The 22,182-nt window shown below is 38.6% G+C and overlaps 2 protein-coding genes across 2 annotated transcripts in view; both read left to right on the top strand.

Moving 5' to 3' along the window:
* Positions 1-13,597, top strand: part of gpc1a (glypican 1a) — a gene marked incomplete at both ends in the record, with an annotated part of 39,068 nt that extends 25,471 nt beyond the window's left edge. The window contains 9 exons of the mRNA XM_079244751.1: positions 1,444-1,602; positions 3,314-3,531; positions 4,179-4,352; positions 5,263-5,428; positions 5,704-5,834; positions 7,787-7,924; positions 8,731-8,861; positions 12,299-12,474; positions 13,416-13,597. Of these exons, the coding sequence (XP_079100877.1) occupies positions 1,444-1,602; positions 3,314-3,531; positions 4,179-4,352; positions 5,263-5,428; positions 5,704-5,834; positions 7,787-7,924; positions 8,731-8,861; positions 12,299-12,474; positions 13,416-13,597 (1,475 nt within the window). The remainder of the gene's footprint in view (positions 1-1,443; positions 1,603-3,313; positions 3,532-4,178; positions 4,353-5,262; positions 5,429-5,703; positions 5,835-7,786; positions 7,925-8,730; positions 8,862-12,298; positions 12,475-13,415) is intronic.
* Positions 13,598-19,175: 5,578 nt separating this feature from the next.
* LOC306759240 (ephrin type-B receptor 1-like) overlaps positions 19,176-22,182 on the top strand; it is a gene marked incomplete at both ends in the record, with an annotated part of 98,948 nt that continues 95,941 nt past the window's right edge. Inside the window, one exon of the mRNA XM_079244809.1 lies at positions 19,176-19,269. Coding sequence (XP_079100935.1) covers positions 19,176-19,269 — 94 coding nt within the window. The remainder of the gene's footprint in view (positions 19,270-22,182) is intronic.

Raw genomic sequence — 22,182 nt, 5'->3', positions numbered from 1 at the left:
TGACTACCTTTGACATTTCAAGTTTTAGTTGTTTTCCAGTTCTACTCATTTTATATTAGGGTAGTAATTAAATTTACAACAAACTAAAAATCCGTATCAATCACTATTGTAGTTATGTGATGTAGTTTACTCTCATGACAACACTGAAACACACCTGAAACTTTAAAAATGTAATTGAAAAAGACTTTTGAGTAACTTCTGCTGTACAACTTGAATATCCATCTATCCATTTTCTAAACCCCTTAGTTCAATTGAGGTTCATGAGGAAGCTGAAGCTTATCCCAGAAATCATTGGGTGAGAGGCAGGGTACACCCTGGACCGGTTCCCAGTCCATCACAGGAAACTTTAACATACATTGACAAAAGATTTTTTTCTAATAGATAAAAATAAAAATCTGCCAAAAAACCTAAAACAACAGATAAAAACTTCTCCATCTGACAGATGTAAATGTACACAAACAGTATAAACTGACAGCAGCCATAAATAAATGAATGACTAAATAAGTGTGGCTGCTATATATAAACCAAATAGACCACACTGTATTTCCTGTTCAGAGTGCTTTTGTTACTGGTATTGTGACTTGGATAAAAGGCTTCTGAGAAACCCTAAATACTTTATAAAGATGTGAAAGATGCACGCAAATTCTAAAAATAAGCAAAATAGTAAATGGACGTAGGAGGAGACACTCCAGCCCCAAAGTTCAGTTACTGTAAATAGTTTAAGTTTCTTTTTGTACAAATCTGAAGTGTAGTAATTATTTATTAAATGTGACCAGAAAAGCCATTTGCTTTTTTTTTTTTATTTTTTATTTTTTTTTTACTTTTTTGTTTTTGTCTATTCTTAATAAAATATTTAAATGTTACCTCAATCAGACCAGTGAAAGAAGGATTTGTAACTGGACATTATTCATACAACAATTTATAAGTCTGCAAGTTAATTTTCCAAAAACAGGTTTTATGTAATATGGTGGGTAAACACCAGGAAAACACTGTATGCACATTAATTCAAAGCTAATATTAATTATAACCAGTCATTTTAACTTTTCGATGCCTACATTTTTGTATGCATCATTTACCCTACTTTTGTCAAAATAAACCTCTTTACACACAGTCCATCACTCTGGATAGGAGACAAAAGAGAGAAGTTTGTATCTATCTGTAAATACATGTGGTAAAATATCTCATGTTGGACACAACTGTGAGGGTGATCTGTATTATCTTCTTTGTACAAAGCAGTGTTAAAATGAGCCATGAATTATTTTTACATTTACTCAGAAGAACATTTTTGAATCATGATGACATTACGTAAAAAATGTTGTGTTGAAATGAGACTAAACCAAATGGAGTTACGTTAAACTCCAGATAAATCCCCTTTCAAATGACAAATTCATATGAATTGATTCAGTACAATTAAATGAGCGACCCTGTCTTTTTGTGTACTAGGTGAACATCTGAGGATGTGTCCTCAAGGGCCGACCTGCTGCACCAGCACCATGGAGGAGAGCCTGGCTAGTTTGAGCGCCCAAGAGACAGAGGGATTGATCAGAGAGGCCGGCAGGTCCCTGCAGGCTGCTTTCAATGCGCTCTACAGGAGTTTCGACAGTAAGTAGGGTGTGTGTTTGGGTATGAATGCATACAAGACACTCATTAGCGCTTGAGCTCAATAGCAAAGCTTCAGAAGTGAGCCCATAGAGCGTGACATTTTGTATCTTGTATACTTGCGAGATTGTGTGTATGTGCTCAGTGTTCAATATTGTAGCTTCAGTGGCAGCGGTGAATTTGTGTGTTGATGAATGTGTTGCTGTGTGTGCTGTACAAGAGGGGACCCCTGACTGGGTGCTATAATGAGAGCAGAGTCAGCCAGACACAATGAAATGTGATAAGCCGATGCCCTGATCTCAAGGGAAACACACACACACACACGCGCGCACTTGCATTCAGTAACACACACGCACACACAAACAGAGGGGTGTCCCCTGGGGCAGTGGCTAGTTCAGCTAATGAGCAGTTGACCCACTGAGGAGCTGAGTCTGCAGATCACTGCACATCAGAGGAAAAAAGGATGGAGAAAGGAAGGAGACTGAGAAGTGACACAGCTAACAACACAGAAACCGACACATACAGCCAGTGAGAAAGCGTCAACAATACTGAGAAGAAGCAGTTAAAATGTAAGCAATAAAGACTGAAGTGAAGGGCTGCAGTAGGACTAGTCATTGCAAGAGGAAGACAGTATTATTAGTTTGAAAGCAGCAGGCCACCTCAGTAGCAGTAATGTGGCTGTCCATCTGGTTGTGGTTATGATGGGCTGGCACTGCTCCACGGTCTTTGAAGCTCAAGAGTAAAGCCCAGATCATTATATTGCAGAGGCCGCTCTTTGACTCCCTTATTCTCTTAGTTTGACCTTTCTTCCTCTTTGTATCTGTTTGGCTGCAAAAGATATGAATGCATATGGCTGCAAAAATACACTCCTCAGTAAAGAGTGAATGATGTCAACATGCCACATAAAACCGCCATTATTCACCGTCTTGACAGTAAATAAATGTTTATGGCTGGATTGATCATTTCCGCCACATAATTTGTTCATGACATTTTTCACACTGTAAATATTTAATGATATATATATATATTTTTTTTTTACCAAACAACTCTTGCTAAGTGACTGAGGACTGTATTATATCCATGTGGCAGGTGGGATTGCCTCGTGCCCCCCCACAGCTTTGAACTGGATTTAGCAGATTAACAGAAAAAGGGAATCAATATAGAAAAAAACCAGCGTTGTGTCGTATACTTTGAAAACCACACCTTCTGGAGTGAAAAGCAGCCAATGCCAAGGTATACTTTCAAGGCAGTAAAGTACAAATACTCTCAAGCACTTTCTTACATGCAAGGCCAGCAGTCCTATTACAGACTGTACAGCTTGATCGCGAGTGGTTTGGACCAGTATAAACATAATAAATGGTTAATAAAGCTCCTGTTACAGCAATTTGATCATGATTAAATGACTGATTGCTGGTTATAGCCTTCCAAAGTTGACCTTTCAAAGGCACACAGACAAATTTCGGGCCCAAATAAAACAGCTAGATTTTCCAGATCCTGGAGAAGACAAACCACAAAAGTAAAGTGAAATAGCGGTTCAATTTGTCAGGTGGGCTGAATCATGACTTCACATCAGGGTTTTTTTTTTGCTCTGTTTCCACTGTTTAAAGAGACATCCATCCACTGTACTGCATGCCAGCTTTGCAGGGTCACAACTTATCAAGCTTTCACCCAAGTAGTCCTCTAAATTTCATTGTTTCCTCTCCATCTTCCATAGCCTATTTCACTGATCTGCATGGCCGTTCTGAGCGCTCCCTGCAGGAGGTGCTGTCTCCACTCGGCCCCCTGTACTCCCAGAACACTCGTCTGTATGGAGACCTCTACGCTGACCTGCGTCAGTACTATCGGGGCTCTGCGCTCAACCTGGACGAGAACCTGTCTGACTTCTGGTCCCGCCTGTTGGAGCGAACTTTTAAAACGTCTGCCCCTACAGATGTGAGTAAAGATGTTGAAAAGCACAACCTGACTCGAAACGCAAAATTTGTATGGTGGATGGTGAGACTAACACTAAATAATAACACTAAATTGATGTTGGTTGAGTTGAAGTAGATTTTACGAGAATTTTGCAAAGACACAGATGTAGGTTAAAATATATGCTTGAACCAGTCTTGCAGGTCTTTTCAGACCCTATTTTTGCTTGGTTCATAAGAATACACCATGTGACAAAAATGGTCATTTAATATAAATTTTGTGCTCAATGTTGCCTTCACTGCAAAAACTGAAATCTAAGTAAGATTAAAAATCTTAAATTGAGTACACATATGCTTATTTTTTTAAAGGTAAGATAATTCTTAGTTTTTATGCCAGAGAATTCCTCTCTTCCTCTTGTTTTAAAAGTATTTTTACTTGTTTTGGGAAGTCTTGACAAGCCAAATTTTCTTGTTCTGTTGGCAGATAATTTATCTTATTTTAAGCAACATTTACCTAATTTTTGTATATTTTTTTTCTTGTTTTTAAGGCTTAACCTGACTTAACCTGATTCTTAGTCACTGACATGGATAAAGTATGTTTGTCTGTTAACAGCATACTGAGTGACATATTTCTCCTTCATCGTGCCTGCTGCTGTCATGTTTGTCTGACAGGTCACTTTATCCGAAGATTACTTTGAATGTGTTGCTAAGCAACAGGAGACGCTGCGGCCATTTGGAGATGTCCCTAGGGACATGAAGGCGAAGGTGATCCGGGCTTTTGTGACTGCCAGGTCATTTGTCCAAGGGTTGTTAGTCAGTGCAGATGTTGTAAAGAAAGTTTCACAGGTGAGTGTATATGCACTTGTTCATGTTGTTTGCTGGTGACTTTGTCAGGACCCACTCTCTTTTTGTGTTGTGTCTGTAACATAAATGATTAATTCTAGGGTTAAGCAAGCAGTTATTATGAATTGCATTCTGCAATGTCTCCAGGAGCTGAAAGTATGGCAGATAAATGACCTGTGAAGTGATGGGAAACACAAATTTCTGTTTCTGTGTGATTTGGTGGGTATGTTTAATGCTGTTGGGCTTATTCCCAGTAAAATAGATATGATGGCTGCGTGGTTGTCACACCCCAGCTGACAGAGAAAATATCTCCACCCTACAAATGAGAAACACAAAGATCATCAATAATGAACTGTCAAACCTAGCCATCAGAACAAAGCTCTCATTTGGAGGAATAGCAAGACTGTTCATGTTGAGGATGCAATAATCTTTTCTTCTTTTTTTCATACAACTTTATGTGGATTTTAGATAGTTCATCAAATCACAACAGCAATGACAACTGAGACACAAATTAAAGCAAGACCAATTTTGGATTCAACGTTTCAGCCAGTCAGTCCAAGTGAAAGCTGGTGGGAAAATGGGCTGAAACTTTTAAAGATAATTCTTTCAAGAAGGTGTCCTCTACCTAAAGTATCCCTTTAAAGTAGCAGAGTAGTACTTGTAATATAGTTACTTTGTCAGTTGACTCGCAAGATGAGTTGGCATCACCTTCCTGTTTAACCCAAGGCTTTGTTACAGTTGCGCAGCAATGCTGCCCTCTATTGTCATACTTTGTCATCTTGGACCAAAGTCTCTGATAAAACATGGATATGAACAAGTAAACAGTTCAAATGGTTTCCATTTGAACAATACCACATCTGCATTTCTTGTAAATAATACATAAATCTGAGGTTTGTGATTCCACCTACATCAGGTTTCTCTGGGCCCAGAATGCACCAAGGCCCTGATGAAGCTGGTTTACTGCCCCCACTGTCGTGGCTTGGCTTCCGTTAAACCCTGCTCCAACTACTGCTCCAACGTCATGAAGGGCTGCCTGGCCAACCAAGCTGACCTGGATCCAGAGTGGCAGGACCTAATAGGTGAGGTAGCTCACTAATTTGTAAAGTTATTCCCCGTGAAATCTTTTTTTTAAATTTTATTTTATTTTTTTTATTAGTCATTGTAAGATGACTGATTTCTATTTTGATGTTCACTCAGTGAAACAAAATCTGCAACAACTGAAATTTAACAGAGATTGTTTATATTTATAGGTTTCCATTATTGATAAAGATTAAAAGTGGACTGCTGTTAGGCTATATGATGGAGAGTTTATGCAGTTGTAAAACAGAAGTTCTGTCCTCATTTCTCTGCTCAGATACAATGATCCAAGTGGCGTCCAGTTTCAGCACAGAGCCGAGTCTTGATGTGGTTCTCACCTCCATCCCTGCTCGAATTTATGAGGCTATGCACTATCTACAAGAAAACATGGACTCATTTACAGCAAAGGTAGGATGGTGTCTTTTTCAATTCAATTCAATTCAACTTTATTTATATAGCGTCAAATCACGGCAATGCCATCTCAAGACGCTTTACAGACAGAGGGGAAAACATAATGAAGGCCAATTCATAATAGCCTATATAAGGAAACCAACAGATTGAGTTGAGTCCAACTCAAAGAAAGAGATAAAGAGATAAAGAGAAAAAGAAAGAAGCTCAGTGTATCAGGAAATGTCCCTCAGCAGTCTAAACCTATAGCAGCATAACTAAGGGATGCTAACCATCCCTAGCTATAGGACTTATCAAAAAGATAAGTCTTCAGCCTAGTCTTAAAGGTGGGGAGGGTGTCTGCTTCCCTAACACTAACTGGGAGCTTATTCCATAAGAGAGGGGCCTGATAACCAAAGGCTCTGCCTCCTGCTCGGCTCTTTGAGACTCTAGGAACCACAAGTAAGCCTGCAATCTGCGAACGAAGTACTCTGCCTGGTATATAAGGAACTATGAGGTCTTTGATATATAGTGGTGCCTGGTTGTGGAGGGCTTTATATGTAAGGAGAAGGATTTTAAATTCTATTCTAGATTCAACAGGCAGCCAATGAAGAGAGGCTAAAACTGGAGAAATATGATCTCTCATGCTGGTTCTGGTCAGGACTCTGGCTGCAGAATTCTGGATCAGCTGAAGGGTTTTCAGGGCAAATTTAGGACAGCCCAGTAATAGAGAGTTACAGTAATCTAGTCTCGAAGTAACAAAAGCGTGAACCAGTTTTTCTGCATCACTCTGAGACAGAATGTCCCTAATTTTGGCTATATTACGTAAATGAAAGAAGGCTGTTTTAGTAACCTGCTTAATATGTGGACCAAAGGACAGGTCAGGGTCAAATATTACTCCAAGGTTTCTCACAGTAGCACTGGAAGCTAAAGTAATGCCATCCAGGTTCATTACAAAACCGGAAAATTTAGCTCTGAGTTTTTCAGAGCCAACGAGAATTACTTCAGTCTTATCTGAGTTTAAGAGGAGAAAATTTCTAGACATCCAAGTCTTTATGTCTATGAGACAATTTTGTAGCCTATTGGGCTGATTTGTTTCATCTGGTTTAAAGGATAAGTATAGTTGAGTATCATCTGCATAACAATGAAAGTTTATTCCATGCTGTCTAATAATTTTGCCTAAAGGGAGCATATATAGCGTGAAGAGTATTGGTCCAAGTACAGAACCTTGAGGAACTCCATGACTTACTGTAGTTTGGGAGGAGGACTTGTCATTTACATGAACGAACTGAAGTCTATCAGATAAATATGATTTAAACCAGCTTAACGCTGTACCTGTAATTCCAATCACCTGTTCTAGTCTTTGTAACAGAATGTTATGATCGACTGTATCAAATGCAGCACTAAGATCAAGCAAGATAAGTACGGACACAAGTCCTTTGTCTGAGGCCATAAGAAGGTCATTAGTAACTTTCACCAATGCTGTCTCAGTGTTATGATGAGCTCTAAATCCTTATTGCTCACCGACGCCGTACCTCTTTTTCACTTCATTTGGTTACATTCATTTCCTGATTTAATGTTAAGGAGTATTCAAAATCATTTTGAGGCTAAATGATGAACCTTGTGAGAACTAGCGACTGGATCATGTTTTTATTTATTTATTTAATTTTCCAAACATGCCATTTTCATCAAATTTCTTACCTTTCATTTAACATCATATACACAGCTACAGTCAAAAGATTCAACACAGTTGCCCATTAGATTTAATGGAAAACTGTCTCCAAACATTTGACTGGTACTCTATAATGATGCAAATCTATCCACCCTTTCAGTGGTTTGTCATGCAGGGCAATTCAGAGATTAAATATGTTTGAAACATAGCTATGTGGTGACATCTAGTGGAGGTTGTAGTACTCACAACCCTGAAATGCTTCTCCTGCATGCTTTTTTTTTTTGTTTCTGGATTTGTGAAGGTGTACCAGACATGTGGAGCTCCAGGTGAACCAGGAACAGGAAGTCCTGCTAACCGTGAACAGAAGAGGAAAAGCAGCTCCCTGACTGCTCTAGAATACAAACCCTCCCCTACAGCTGGACTCAGATTGGAAATGCAGGTGTGTTGCTCACTGCAAATGTATGTGCTGCATGCTTTTCTCTGAGTTTTTTTTTTCTTTGTTAAGATGATTTGTCACAGAGATTATTTTCGTGAGTTTCATTTTAACCCCTCAAAATAAAAACAATAGTAATACCAATACGACATTAGACATCAGTCCAATATTTCAACCATGGACGATTGTGCCAGTTTTTTTTTATGTTTTAATTTTAGAATGATTTATCACAGTTCTGGTGATTATCATCCAAAGAGAAGTAAATTCTGCAGTGCTTTAATGCCACTGATGTGCACATTTAAGATCCTAAGTGTTGCAAACCCTGCAAAGACATTACTGTTCATTAGCGTTTTAGTACCCTATTAACTGACTGCAGATTGACTATTTGCCATGAATAATCAGCATCACGTGTAAAGACAGGTGGAGAGAAGGCTGCCTGAACTTTTACGATTCAGCACTTATTGCTGTGAAATCACAGTCACGCACTTTTTAATGAGTCCTAATTAAAGTTCAGGGAGTACAATGGTGGAACAGCTGTATTAACAGCTTTTTGACCTTTTAATCAGCCTCACATACCCATGCTAATGTGTGCACTTGTTACCATGGTTGCAAAATGGATTATATAGATACTATAGGTTATTGGCTTAAAGTGATACATTTTTTAACCGCCTCCTGAGATCTCATGAGCAGCATTATATTTTGAGTTCAAGTTAAAACTGCATGTAGGTTGGCTTACTTTGTCCCCAATTGAGTAACGCTGCATTATTTGCCGCTAAAAACAAATTAGACATCAGTCCCTATTCTGTTTTCAGGTGTCAGATCTTTCCAGTAAGTTGAGAGAGATGCATCAGTACTGGGTCCAGCTGCCGATGGCACTTTGCAGCAAACTGGCCGCAGGAGGCAACAATCAAGATAAATGTTGGAACGGCATTACCAAAGCAAGGTGAGAAAGAAAGAAACCAAGGGAACAATGTGCAGTATTCCACAGTCATTAGCTCTGAAAATAATTTTTAAAAAAAACTAAATAAATAAATAAATAGATCAAATAAAATAAAATAAAAACTAATGTAAATATACTAAATGTTCTCTCTGCACAACCAGATCAAACTCAGACTGTCTTCATTTTTAAAAATTCAGTTTTTAAAAATTCAGTTCTTTAAAATCAAACAAGTCATTCTCATGACTTAAACTTCAAACAAAATCCCTCCCAACCCCCTCAAAACTATACATATAAAAATGATCCATATCATTGAAAAAAAAAAAAAAAAAGACTTCTTCCCGATCTGCTGTTTGGGCCTCTTTTCTGAAACTAGATGTTTCTACAACAGCAGCTGATTCTACGCCATCTCTTCAAATCAATGACGGTTTGAATGATTAATAACACTTTCTCAAGGTCGGTAGTCTCTTTAGTGGAAATTTTATTCCCGCAGCAATAAGACATCCAGAGAAAGCAAATGTTTTTTAAAACTTAACATCACAAGGAAAGATTTCTGAAGAGAATCGGTTAAAGTGAGAAGCAAGAAAAGGAAATTCTCTGTGCTAAAGTTGGTTTGGTAACAGCTTGATTTTCTTCATGAAGGGGTTTTAATGCACTTTTGTCTCAACAAAGATTTCCGTTTCAGTTCTGGCAAACCAAAAAAACTGCAATGAAGGGATATTCCAAGGTGTGGAAGTGATGTCTCTAATGCACCATTTTTAAACCCCAGTGAAATCCACATTTCGCAACTCAAGCAAAGCTGTGCAGTTCTGCACCCCTGTGCATTTCTCAGCTCCCCTGAGACTACATTTATATGTTTTGAGCAATTTAATGCTATGTTGATGTGTACTTTATCCAGTCACACACCACGTCTCCCTGGCTTTAAAGAGTTTGGATTCCAGCCAAGCGATGAGATTTATCCTTAGCAGAGCACTCAAAAATGTATGGCATCCAAAAGGTATAAAATATAAATGTCACATCATGTGTCTGAATAACGTGAGCGCCACCATGAAATATAGATTAATGGCTGACTGTGTGTGACAGATTAAGAATTTAAAAAATGTGTGTGTCTGTGAGGCTGAAAAGGAATCATTAGTGTGATGAGCTATCTGAAACTTTATAGACATTTAGTGCATTCATTAGAGCTCTAGAGGACTTGTGATGCTCTTTTACATGTAAGATTATGACTTAATTTTTAATTAATAGAGACCAACTGATTGATTCGATGCAATCAGTTGGTTTCTATAATAGGCTATGTATGAATTGGCTTAAAATGATGTCTATGTAAAGTGCCCTGTGACAACATTGCTGCGAAGTGGCGTTATACAAATAAAGCTGAATGGAATTGAATTGAATTTGATATATTTTTAAATGTTAAGTGTATTTTCTTCTTGCCACCTTCTGCCTGAAATGCTGCATTTTAGCTCTTGTCTCTTCTAAGCCCCCTTTCAAAGAGACCTAACCTACTCTGATAGCAATATAGGGTGAGGTGTGAGGTATCACAGTGTATTCAGTGTACACTCAGTCTATTCTTTGTGTCAAACTGACCACCAGAATGGTAAAATGCAGAAGTGTCTCATGTAGAAAAACCTTCAGTATACAAGGTGTTTGAAGAGCAGCATTTTCAATGGCAGAGAAAAACTCTCTTTCCAGCTACTTTGTACGTATTAAATATCTATATGACAGCCCCAGAACACATTAGAACATTAGAAATGGCTTTCAAGCCAAAGCTACATTTTGCAGGAATCTAAAAAAAAAAGGGAAAGGGAATGGCTATGCCTCTACCACCAGACCAGCATGTATTTGCTCCCAGGAGAAGGTCTGCCCTGTTCTTGTTGCAATGACTTTTTCTCTCATTATACAGTACTTACCACCTCTGGTGACTTGGTCTGTGATTAGCTACACTTTAATACTTGACACAGTTGCCTGAGGGCAGAATTAAGGGACAAATTATAATGTGTTGCATGTTCTATATGAAAATTTTACCAAATGATGTAAAAAAAAAAAAAAAGGAAAAGAAAAGAAATTGCCTGCCTAGGCTTCAGGAGAAAAAAAATACTCTAATTCAATTATATTGAACATTTTCTCTAGGTTGGATTATATCATGACATTACATGTGATTTAACATTAGCTTTACAAATCTAGCCCCTCTCAAATAAAAGCACACTATAGAGATAAGATCTAAAAATGTATATTGTTCCCCTGATGGTATTATTGGCTTGAACTGCTACATGTTGTTGAACTTTGTAGCAGCATAAGTGCTCTTGATCATGCCAAGATAGAAAGACATTTAGGTTTAAATGCATATTTTAGTATTAAGCGATCAACGGCCTATTGTCATTGCTTTAAAAAAAACTGCTGACACTGGATGTATGTATCTGTGGGAGCTATCAGAGCAACAGGGGGACCCCTTAAATGGCAACTCAAGGGTTCATTTATCAGACTCTGCAGGATTTTCTTTTCAACCACAGAAGGTTTTCTATGACCTACTTACTAAATGTGCAGTAGTACTCCCACTAAAACTGCCTAAAGGGATGTCTTGCTGGTTTGGAAGACCTGAATGTTAAGAATTAACAAAAAAAATTATGCATATGTGAATTTGGGTAGAATTGAACTGATCAGTCCTCTGTAGCCTGCTACTTTTATCTGGTTGGACTTGTTAATTAACTCCATTATTATACATTAGTCTTCTGTAACATACCCTTATCTTCTAACATATTTATTAGTAACATAGTTAATATTGTTAACACCAGCCACTGGCTTGTATATGGATGATGGACTCTTTGTCACATAGTCATACCAGTAAACAGGGCAAAAACTGTTCACACACTGCTGTGCTTCAGTCTTCATCTACAGCTTCAAATATGTAAGATTGCAATGTAGTACATGAGTCTAAATTTGATAATGATGCTCATGAGTGGAGTCTCCAATCAGACATGCAGAGAAAAATCTAGCACACAATTATCTCCATCACCGCATAGTTCTGCAAACTGAAATTACAGACATAAAACAGACATGCTAGTTGTAAGTGGGCATCACAAAGCCCAGAGCCACAAAAAGTAACACACACATCCCTTCTCAGATTTTCAGTAATGAGGGAATATGTATTTAGACTGTAAACTACACAGTTTATTTCAACACACGTACCCAGTAGTATTTACTTTGATATAGCGACATTGTTTGCTAAAAAAGAATCTGATGTATCTAAGCTTTCTGAATGCTCAAATTCATCCACTTCGTACTTATCAGAACTCAGATTTAATTGATGTCTTTGTGATTTACTTTATCCCTTACTAAACTTAACTATCCAACTCTTTAATCATCAGTTATCTAGCTGATTGTTGATGTCCTCAGTGATGAGTAGTGACGTTAACTCCATCATGATTGTGCTATTCTCCTACCAGGTACCTTCCAGAGGTGATGGGGGATGGTCTGGCCAATCAGATCAACAACCCAGAAGTGGACCTTGACATCACAAAGCCAGACATGACCATCCGGCAGCAGATCATGCAGCTCAAAATAATGAGCAACAGGCTAAAAAATGCACTGGATGGCAATGATGTGGACTTCCAGGATGCAAGTGCGTCTACTTTTGGACATGTTCACTTTGAAATACATATTTTCAGTGATATAGTTTATATATGGAACATCTTGTTTGTTTGCACTTTCATAGATTAACTCCATGATGAAGTTATTTAGAAGAGAAAAGATGTTTTCTTGCATGCATAAAAGGAAACTGTGAGGTGGTTGATCTAATTTACAGTCTATACCTCCAGATATTGCCATAACCTACACGCAACGCTTTAAAACATTTCTTTCACTTAAAAACTCACAGCATCAAAATGACCAAACTGAACAGGAGTGTTCAGAAAACAAAGTCAGTGCTGTATGAATTCTTTCCCACAGGACACTGCAGCACTCAAACATGTTTTGTGAAATTTGGCCTTGTAGTTTATGTCTAGGGCTGCATGGTGGTTAGCACTGTCAGCAAGAAGGTCGCTGGTTTGATTCTCAGCTGGGTCGAGGTTTGGACAGTGGCCTTTCTGTGTGAAGTTTGGATGTTCTTCCCGTGTATGCGTGGGTTCTCTCTGGCTTCCTCCCACCATCCAAAGACATGCATGTTATGTTGATTGGTTACTCTAAATTGCCCATAGGAGTGACTGTGCGCATGAGTGTTTGTCTCTTTGTGGCCATGTGATGGACCAGCAAGCTGTCCAGGGTGTACCCTGCCTTTCGCCCAAAGACTGCTGGGATAGGCTCCAGCTTCCCTGTGACCCTTAATTGGATTAAGCGGTTAAGATAATGAATGAATGAATGAGTTTACGTCTGATCTTTTCTTCTAACACACACATAGACAAATAGCAGCAATCCCACTCTGTGTTTCTACCTTAGCTTTTACCTTAGTGCAGGAGAAATAGAAGCTTAACACAAGCAGCTTTGGATGCTATTTCTGACAAAAGCAAGAAAAAAGTAAATTTTTTACACAAATTCATATTTTAATTTCCCTTTCTAACTGTTCAGGTGATGACATCAGCGGCTCAGGAAGTGGAATGTGTGTAGGTGGTCAATGTCCTCGCAGCAGACCGGGATTGTACGCCTACCCGCCAGACAACAACCGAGTCACAGGCGCAGCTGTGTCTAAAACTGACATCTGTAGCCTCCTACTGCTGCTCCCGCTGACCAGCCTGCTGCTTCAGCGATGATAGACCGCTGCTGCCTCCTGTCAGGCTCTGAGGGCCAAAACTGGACTGAACCATGGGAAACGGGCTTTAGTTGCTGGAAGACTGGAGCGTAATTTTGCCAAAAATAAAAATAAAAAAAGATAAAAGGATATTTTGGTGGAATCAGTGGACATTTTCTTTGACAAAGAGGAGCAAACACTGACTATTATCCTTATTTTGCTGGTTTTCAGTGTCTTAATTTGTCAGTTACTTTATTGAGCTGGTTTCAGTGGATGTTTGGATGAGAATGACTAAAAGAAGTACTTTAGAAAGCCAGAGAAGGAAAAGCCAACAACACTTATGAAGACAAAGTCTATTTAGCTCCAGTGTCCAGTCAGCAGGTGCCCTTATCTGTGATGTGTTCAACAATTTTTTTTTTTATTCGGTAACTTGAGTCAAGGTTGTCTACCTTAATGAACATTGTGTACACTGTAAATGTTTGTGTACATTACCTTAAAGACTGGCAACATATTGAGCCGTGAATGTATGATATGATACTAAAAAAAAAAAAAAAAAAAGAAAGAAAAGCCTCATAATCTGTGTTGTAGTCGTCCAGACATGTTGGCATTATCAGATACATTCAGTAGGAAATGTTTGTGTTGCAGATATATCATCACACTCCTGAAATGTTTGGAAAGTTGTAAATGCAAGATTGTACCTCACTTTTTCTTCAGAAGGAAAAAAAAAAAGCTCAAATTTCCTCTTTTTTAACAATTCACCACATTTTTAAAGAAGTAAATAGTCCAATCAAAACTGTTACAACAAGCACAGACAGCAAGTTTCAACGGGTTCTGCTTTCTGAAGACGGGAAATTGCACAGTATTCTTACCCATCTGGTTGTTAAAACCATAAAAAAGATTTAAAAAAAAAAACCAAAAAACTCCAACTTATGAAAAGGACACCTACCTTAACTGACATGTTAACTTCTTTGTTTTTTTTGTTTTTTTTTTAACTATAACTGCATCTCTGGGAAAACATTTCATTTCATGAAATCCTTTGTTGTGGGGGGGTGGTAGCTTAATGCAGGGGTTTCCAAACTGAGTTCTTGAGGACTGCTGTCCTGCTCCCTTGGTGCACAAAAATGGCAGACCCCTGCTTTCTAGTACATCTAGAGATGGATCAATTGTAGAGCTGAATTTCCCAGTTGGGATTAATCAAGTACAAATTATTCTGATCAAATGTTTGGAGTTTTGTACATGTAGGATGTTTGCAGACTTCTGTTTACATTTGCCTGGTGATGTATTGTTTAACAGGGCATGCCTTTCTTCTTTGCACTGCTATACTGTTGCATATGGGACTCCTGATTCATACACATGGCAACTGCGTTACATGCGTACACATTTACACACTCTGGGACTGTGTATTCAGCTGGATTTTAGTCATCAGTGTATTTAATCACACATTTTGTCCATTAAACTCTGGTTGTAGCAGAGGACTTTTGCCAACGAAAGTTTCATTTGATTACAGTTGTTAAAGTTGCGAAGGAAGATTTTTTTTTTCCACTTTTCAGTCTTCTCATGGTTCCATCTTCCTGATGTTATTGTATGCATCTACAGTGTCAAAAACCTCAGTCTTCATCTCCCTTTAAATCATAACCATGGTGCATTGGGTATCTCTGTTCAACTCGAAGTTTGTTGTTCTCAGCTTCCTTTAGTTTTGCTTCTCCTTGTAACTTCAAAACATCCAAGCTTTTAATCGACTGCTGTAGTGTCTACACAGTATCCCAGCCACCTGGTTACGATGCCTCCCAGGCACTGAACTCCCAGTTTACAACATTTTGTGCTAAATTGGCACACAAAGTAAAGGTGTAGATTCATAGATTCATGAGGTTGGCCAGTAGGAAGACAGAGGGTTTTGGGGAGGAGGGCCTTTAAGATCCAACTATCGATCCATTTTCTTAACTGCTTAATACAATTCAGGGTCGCAGGAAGCTGGAGCCATTCCCAACAATTATGGGGGAGAGGCAGGGTACACTGGACAGGTTGTAAGTCCATCACAGGGCCTTAAATGTAGTATAAAAACAAAAGAATGGGAATCAAGCAAAGGTACTTTATTGAAATCCTACAAAAAAAAAAAAAAAAAGTTGGAAGTGAAAGCAACTGTCCAGCAATTTGCTAAGAATGTATCAATAATTTTCTAATTATTCTTTTGTTTGTTTGTGTTTTTCTCTTTCTTAATGCCAGTAAGAGCTAAAAGGTAGATAATTATACCATTCAACAAAGCTGGGCTGCTTGCTTCTGTTTCCTATCTTTGCATTAGAGTGGTTTCACCCACTGCGAGAGAAAAAAAGATTAAATTACAGGTTTTAATGGTTAGATTTTATTCACAGGCACTGCCGTTGATCAGCATGAGCGGCTCTGATCACAGGGAGTTTTTCATTCCATTGTCAAAAAATAGGCCACATAACAAAGCTTGCACAGAATTCTTTTTTTCTACACTACAGCCTATGTGCACCATGCTTTGTACTTACTAGATTCGGTCACCTGACATGTCTTTTTCTTTCCCCGACACGGTAAACCACATGCCTCATCCACTCCAGTTGTTAATATCAAATGTAGGAAGATTTGATATTCTTGGCTTGCTAGCTTCACCACAGCTGTGAATAAACATATAGCTCAGCTCAAGACTCATCTGGCTGTGCTGGGGGAAAACGGGGCTGATGACAATCCTGCACCAGTCAGGGGTTTGAAGTCGATTAATGATTTATCTTCCTGATGCTGATGTTTTTAAATGTGATACAACAGATTGAAATAGATCCCTGATGGGCATAAAAAACATCAAAGGCCTTTAAAAAATAGTTGAATGTTTCATTTTAAGTAACTTTACTTTGAAGCACCATTGTCAGAAGAAACTTCTAAATCAAACAAATAGATCTTGTAATTGTGATAGATTTGAAAGTTAAAGCAACATTTAAATGCATTTTTCCAATGTGTTGGAGGACAATTTGAGGCAGCCGCGCACCACTGCACAGCGGATTCTTACACTGCTGTGTCTAGACATGGAAAAAGACTAATCAATGCTCAGCTCTGTGTCTGACCTGTTTGCCCATGATCAAAGTGAAGTCACTTCTTTGAGTCTTTCAGGGCATGGCCACCTTTTAACAAAGGGCTCCACAACTCTTCTTGTACAACTCAAAGAGTAACCTTAACTTTGGAGACAGTTTAAGCGTTCTTGCACTGCTCATGTGGCAGCCAGCAGGTCTGCAATCAATTTTTGGGTCTCCACCTGAGGCTGGAAGGACGTTTTAACTGCCTCCAGCAGCCAGTCTTTGAAATAAGAATCAACTCTCTGTAGCTTCACAGATACCATCAGTGTGAGCAGGATGTACAGTGGAAACGATTGAAGAAAACTGATGTCACAGTGTCATTAAAAAAAAAAAAAAAAAGTTGACAGCCGAGATTTTCTGTCAAGAAAAAAAAAATGGGCTAAGGCTAAAAAAAATACATCAGTGTCATGTTGTTAGTAAATGGCAAAAGACAGAGGAAACAAGAAACATTAAGGGAACCAAAACAGTAAATTGATTTATTGCCAACATGGCTAAAAGGCTTTGCTTTTCCATTAAATTAAGCAGTTCTCATTTATACTATTAAGAGGTATTATATGTATCTTTACACACATTTACAAAAAGAGAAACAGGACTTTTTCTGCTATAATCTTTCAATATTAAGTGACTGACTCCCAAGACACAATTACCACACAGTGCCTTGATAAATTGCAAATAGAGCTTACAGACAAATGCACATTTAATCTGTGTGTTGGTTTATAAGACCTTTTAAAGCTGTATGTCCATCCCACAGAGTAATACATCCTTCAAAACATCATTTTCAAGTTCACATTAAGGTCCCATGTTCCACGGAACTGGGTTTGTTTTTATCTAGTGAGAAATAAAGTCCTTCGTAGAGCTCAAGACACAGAAGTTTTCACTCTGGCAGATTAGACCTGTGTTCATGTTCAGCCTGTACCAGTGAGAATAATAAAAGTTCTTCTAACCTAAAAGGTGCTTGGAGGATATTTAGGGAAATGTCACCAAACACAGTCCCGAGATGAAGCAAGTACACATGAGTGGAAACACCTGTGTAGGTGTTATTCACTTAATCCCCTTCATCCCCTGCAACACAAGGCTACATACTCTGGTATAGTCTTGGCTTTTTCTCTTAACGCTGCAAAAGCTGTTTTCATGTATCAAATTAACCCAGAGGTCTCTCCTGGCTCGACTCTCAACTCTCGTTTTCATTTTTTTTTTCCATCTCAAGTCTTGGGCTTGCTACTGCAGCAACCACACTAACATCGTTGTGGCTGAAAAATGGATAAAAATCCTATTTATTTTTAATCTGTAACTGTAATCTGGAGTCAAGCAGGAAACACATATAAAGAGAAGTTTGTTTAACAAATCAACTGACACTATTGCATCTTACAGCACAAAATGTAAATTTCCAGCAGCAGAGTTTAGATATTGAGAGTTTAGATATTGGTCAAAGCCCCCAAACGTTGGAGAGAACAAGTCAATCACTCATTGCAGTGGCACAGAAATGCAAAGACATTATTGAGGATGTAAAATAAAAGAGTGGATCTGCTAAAAGTGGAGCCACATTTAGTTTTCTTTGGTTTGTGTTTGAGAAGGCTAGTGCTCTTAATGCTCTTTGAGTCCTGTCTTGGACCAGTTCATCTTGACTGAACCTATTTGAAGAAAAATAAAAAATCCTAAAGGTTCGGTTGTGACCATATACTTCATAACCTGGGAGTCTTAAAAGTGAGGTTACAAAATAAGAATATATAAAGTCTCTGAAATCTAATTTGATCAATATAGAGAGGCTCATTGGTCCAGAGTTTTAATGTAGATTTTAAACTACAAGCTAATTCAGAGAAATATTTAGTTTGATCAATTTTTTATTATTAAGAATGATTTGATAATCGGTTGTCTGAAGTCTTCTGTGACGTGCTTGAAATTAATTAAGTTGTTTGTTTTCTTTTAAAACAATGTATTTAGCTAAAAATGCTGTTTAGAAAGCATATCAATTTATAATGTACAGACATTAAGTGATAAATTAACTGACTGTAACTAATCAAATACCAATCTTGAACAATTTGGAAGGAATGTCATCTTAACACTTTTAAAAAATACCTAGTTATCCATCACACCCATAGTAATGTGGCTCGACACATGAATACACCCCCCTTAGGGAATCAGGACCAGCTACACTTTGAAGTTTAGTGGCTGCACTTCCATTTGTGACCACTTGGTGTCGTTGTTCAGTCGCGCAGGCGACGATACCGGTGAGGAGGGGGGGTCCTGACCATTGGGCATGCGGCTTGGGTCAGGTGGAAAAGAATGGGTGATTGGTTTTCGGGCCGGCATCCTCTCTCCTGATTGGACAGAAAGGTGTCGGGGAAAAAAAGGAGGCTGAGTGGAGAGAGAGCGGAGGCTCAGCAGCAGTGTGTCTCCGCTCAGTCCCAGCTGAGTCTGCAGGTTCTGCGCACCCAACTGAGCACTGAGATGTGACAGCTCACCGGAGGAATACAGCGTGTTTCTGGGGGATTTTTTTTTTCTTGTCGGAGAATCATGGGAGAAGACAGGCTGGGAATTGTTTCAGTCAAACCGGCCACTTGGGCTGCATTGCTTTTCTGTGTGATCACTTCAGTGTGCGCAGTGGAAGGTAGGTAGACATTTTCATTGTAAAGATGATGCAGGGTGAAATCTTGAACTAATGTATGCACTACAACTGTGGTTAAAGCAGAAAGCCCCAGAGGTTGTCAACTAAGCTGATTTACTAGAGCCATTCAGACTGGATTGAACTTTCAGGGGAACTCCATAAAGCTTTTCGGAGCAACTTGGACTTTTTATGATGCTTTTATTGGAAATACCCGCAGTAAGTTTGCAGATGGCTTATGGTTTGGGTTTTATAAAGGGCGACTGCCTTTCAGCAGGATAATTTTGGACCTGTATTGAAGATGAGGCCAGTTTTAGATATATCCTTGTAAACGTGTGAGGATGAGGTGGAAAATAAAAAGGAACTAATTTCCCTCATTTGGAGTCACCCATCAGGTTAAGTTGCATGCACAATATTGAATCTCATTGTGATCTGAATATAGCTTACAGTAGTGTATGATGTTTAGTTTTACACATTTCCACATTTTTCCTCCTGGTTGCACCATGAAGCTTGGTTTTCATGCAGGCTGGCAGAGCAGGAAAGTGAATCATATAATCATAACTTCCATGCACAGTGGCCTCATGCGTCTACCTCTACAATTTCCCCTTTTTCTTAACATGCTGTTTCCACAGCGGTGTATAACCCCTCTGCTCCTTTCTAAACCTCACCCGTGCCTCTTTTGTCTCACTCCTTCAAGTGCGATCTCCTCCTGTTCTCACATGCTGAAGTTCCCCCTGCTGCTCCTGCTTCCCTTGTTGCTGCACCTCAGCAAGCTTGTTACTGTTGCTCCTTGTCCTCAAGCATCCCTTGTTGCGCCTTTGTTTTTCATCTCTTTGTGTCCTACAGCCATTGCACCTCTGGCAACATCCTTACCCCATCCATCCCTCATCTACTTTAATAGTGACTTCTCTTTTCTTTTGCTGCGCTCTTTTTTTTTCCTCTGCCACTTTCATTATGTCTTGTTTATTGACCACTCACCCGCTGCCCCTGCTCTTGTTCCTCAAATATCCCCTATCACCTCTGTGCCTCTTGACACATTTTTTTTTGTCCAAAACTATCTCTCTTTTTGCTGCTTCTCCTTAAGCATTATTTCGGTGTCCTTTTAGCCCTCTGGCAGCATCTGAATTTTAAAAGCTAGAATCACTATCTGCTGCTGTCCAGTCTGTTTACCTACCATAACTTCTTGCTCCTTCTTATTCACTTCCCTAAACATAAACTAGCATTTCATTTTGCAGACATTTTTTTTTTTTTATCCCTAGCATTCTTTTGCTCCTGCTCCTCCTGCTGCATCCCCTGTCAGCCCCCCCTTCCTGCTGCTGCTGTTGCTTATGGAAGCGCTAGATTAGTCTACTGCTGTGCTTTAATGGTGCGTGTAATGACAGGCCCCGTGCCGAGTCTCTCCCATTATGAGACATGGAAATGTGTTGAAGGGCAGCTCTATTTTGATTAAACCAAACCCTGTTTAAGTCTCAGTGTGTTTGTTTGTATTTGTGCTTGTTGGGGAGGCAAAGGTAGGTGTTTTAAGCTGGAGAGGTGAGACAATTACTGTAGGTGGAATGTGGGTGGGGGCTTGTTGTGGTCATGGTGGCCTTTTCATGGTAAGTAGGTGCTTAATGAGCTGCTTTATAAGCTGATCAGAGTCTGCTGGTGTAAAACAGTCCCCGTGCTGACACAGTCTCTGTTGTTATGTGTGATCTGTGAACATTTTACGGACTTTTTTTATTGCTGATCCAATGGCTGGTTGGTTGGTTAGTTGATCACAAATGTATATGTAGCTTTTGTTTTTGGAACGACAACATGGTGTTTAACTTTAAAATCCAACTATAAAGAATGAAATAAGTATATTGAATGCACAATTGATAAACTTTAACTCTTTTTCTTTTATTTATTGTAACTCCAGTTAAACTTTGAACACATACTAAATTATTAGAAAGTTTTTTGGCTGCAATCAACATATTTCTTTTCTCTCTGTGTGTGTGTGTGTGTGTGTGTTGTCCAGCATTTAAGCAAGCAAAATGATGGTCTGGATGCTGTTCTGCTGAGCAAATTTACTTTGCCATGGGGAGCTTTACTGGTATAATGATCCCCTTGATTTTCTGGATTCTTATTTTATTTCTCTATTTGTTTTGCTTTTATTTATTGATTGATTGGCTGCAATCAACATTTTTCAATCTTTTTTGGAATAATGAAAGTTCTTCTGTATTTTTGTTTCATTGAGCACGCCTGACAAAACACGTGGATATACTTTAGTTTTATTTGGATGATAATTTAAAGAGATGATACATTACACTGAAATAACAGCCAGTACTCGCCAAAGAATGTATAAACAAGATGGATGTATCCTTCTTTTTTTTTTTTTTTTTTTACAAGATGGAGTCTGAGATAGCCTGAAATGGTTGCGGTCAACAAGAAAATTCCTTCTCAGTTGATTTGTTACCTCAGTAAACATTTTTTTGTCGAGATTAAGGTTTTAATCAATAATTTTAAATCTTATTTAATAAAGATGAATTCCATGTTGTGAATGAAGTTTTTGTTTACAGTAGATTGTGCATTAGAGCTGCACAATATAATGTTTGAGCATCACAATATATGATGCAATGTAGGAGGCATTTACTAAAGACTTAGCATAATAAAAGTAAGCACTTAAAAATAACAAGAAGAATAACAGTCAAATGCAGGCAAAAACTACACTTGTAACATTCACAAAAAGAATAAAAATATCAATCTCACTATCCAAGATGGTGGTGAATAATTCCCAGAGCTTGAGGGGTCAAAACCTAAACAAAGCAGTGAATTACATGGACTCTGCATCCATCTATGATTCTCCACTGATGAAAAATGGAAATCTTTAGTTTTAGTTTTCAACATTCTGGGTCAACATGATGAAGTAGCTGCTTTGCATTTTACTGAAGAAAATAA

Source organism: Telmatherina bonti (assembly GCF_933228915.1).
Source record: "Telmatherina bonti genome assembly, chromosome: 8".
NCBI classification, from domain to species: Eukaryota; Metazoa; Chordata; class Actinopteri; order Atheriniformes; family Telmatherinidae; genus Telmatherina; species Telmatherina bonti.
Note: the sequence above shows the minus strand (reverse complement) of the source record. Positions and strands in the feature narration are given on the sequence as shown.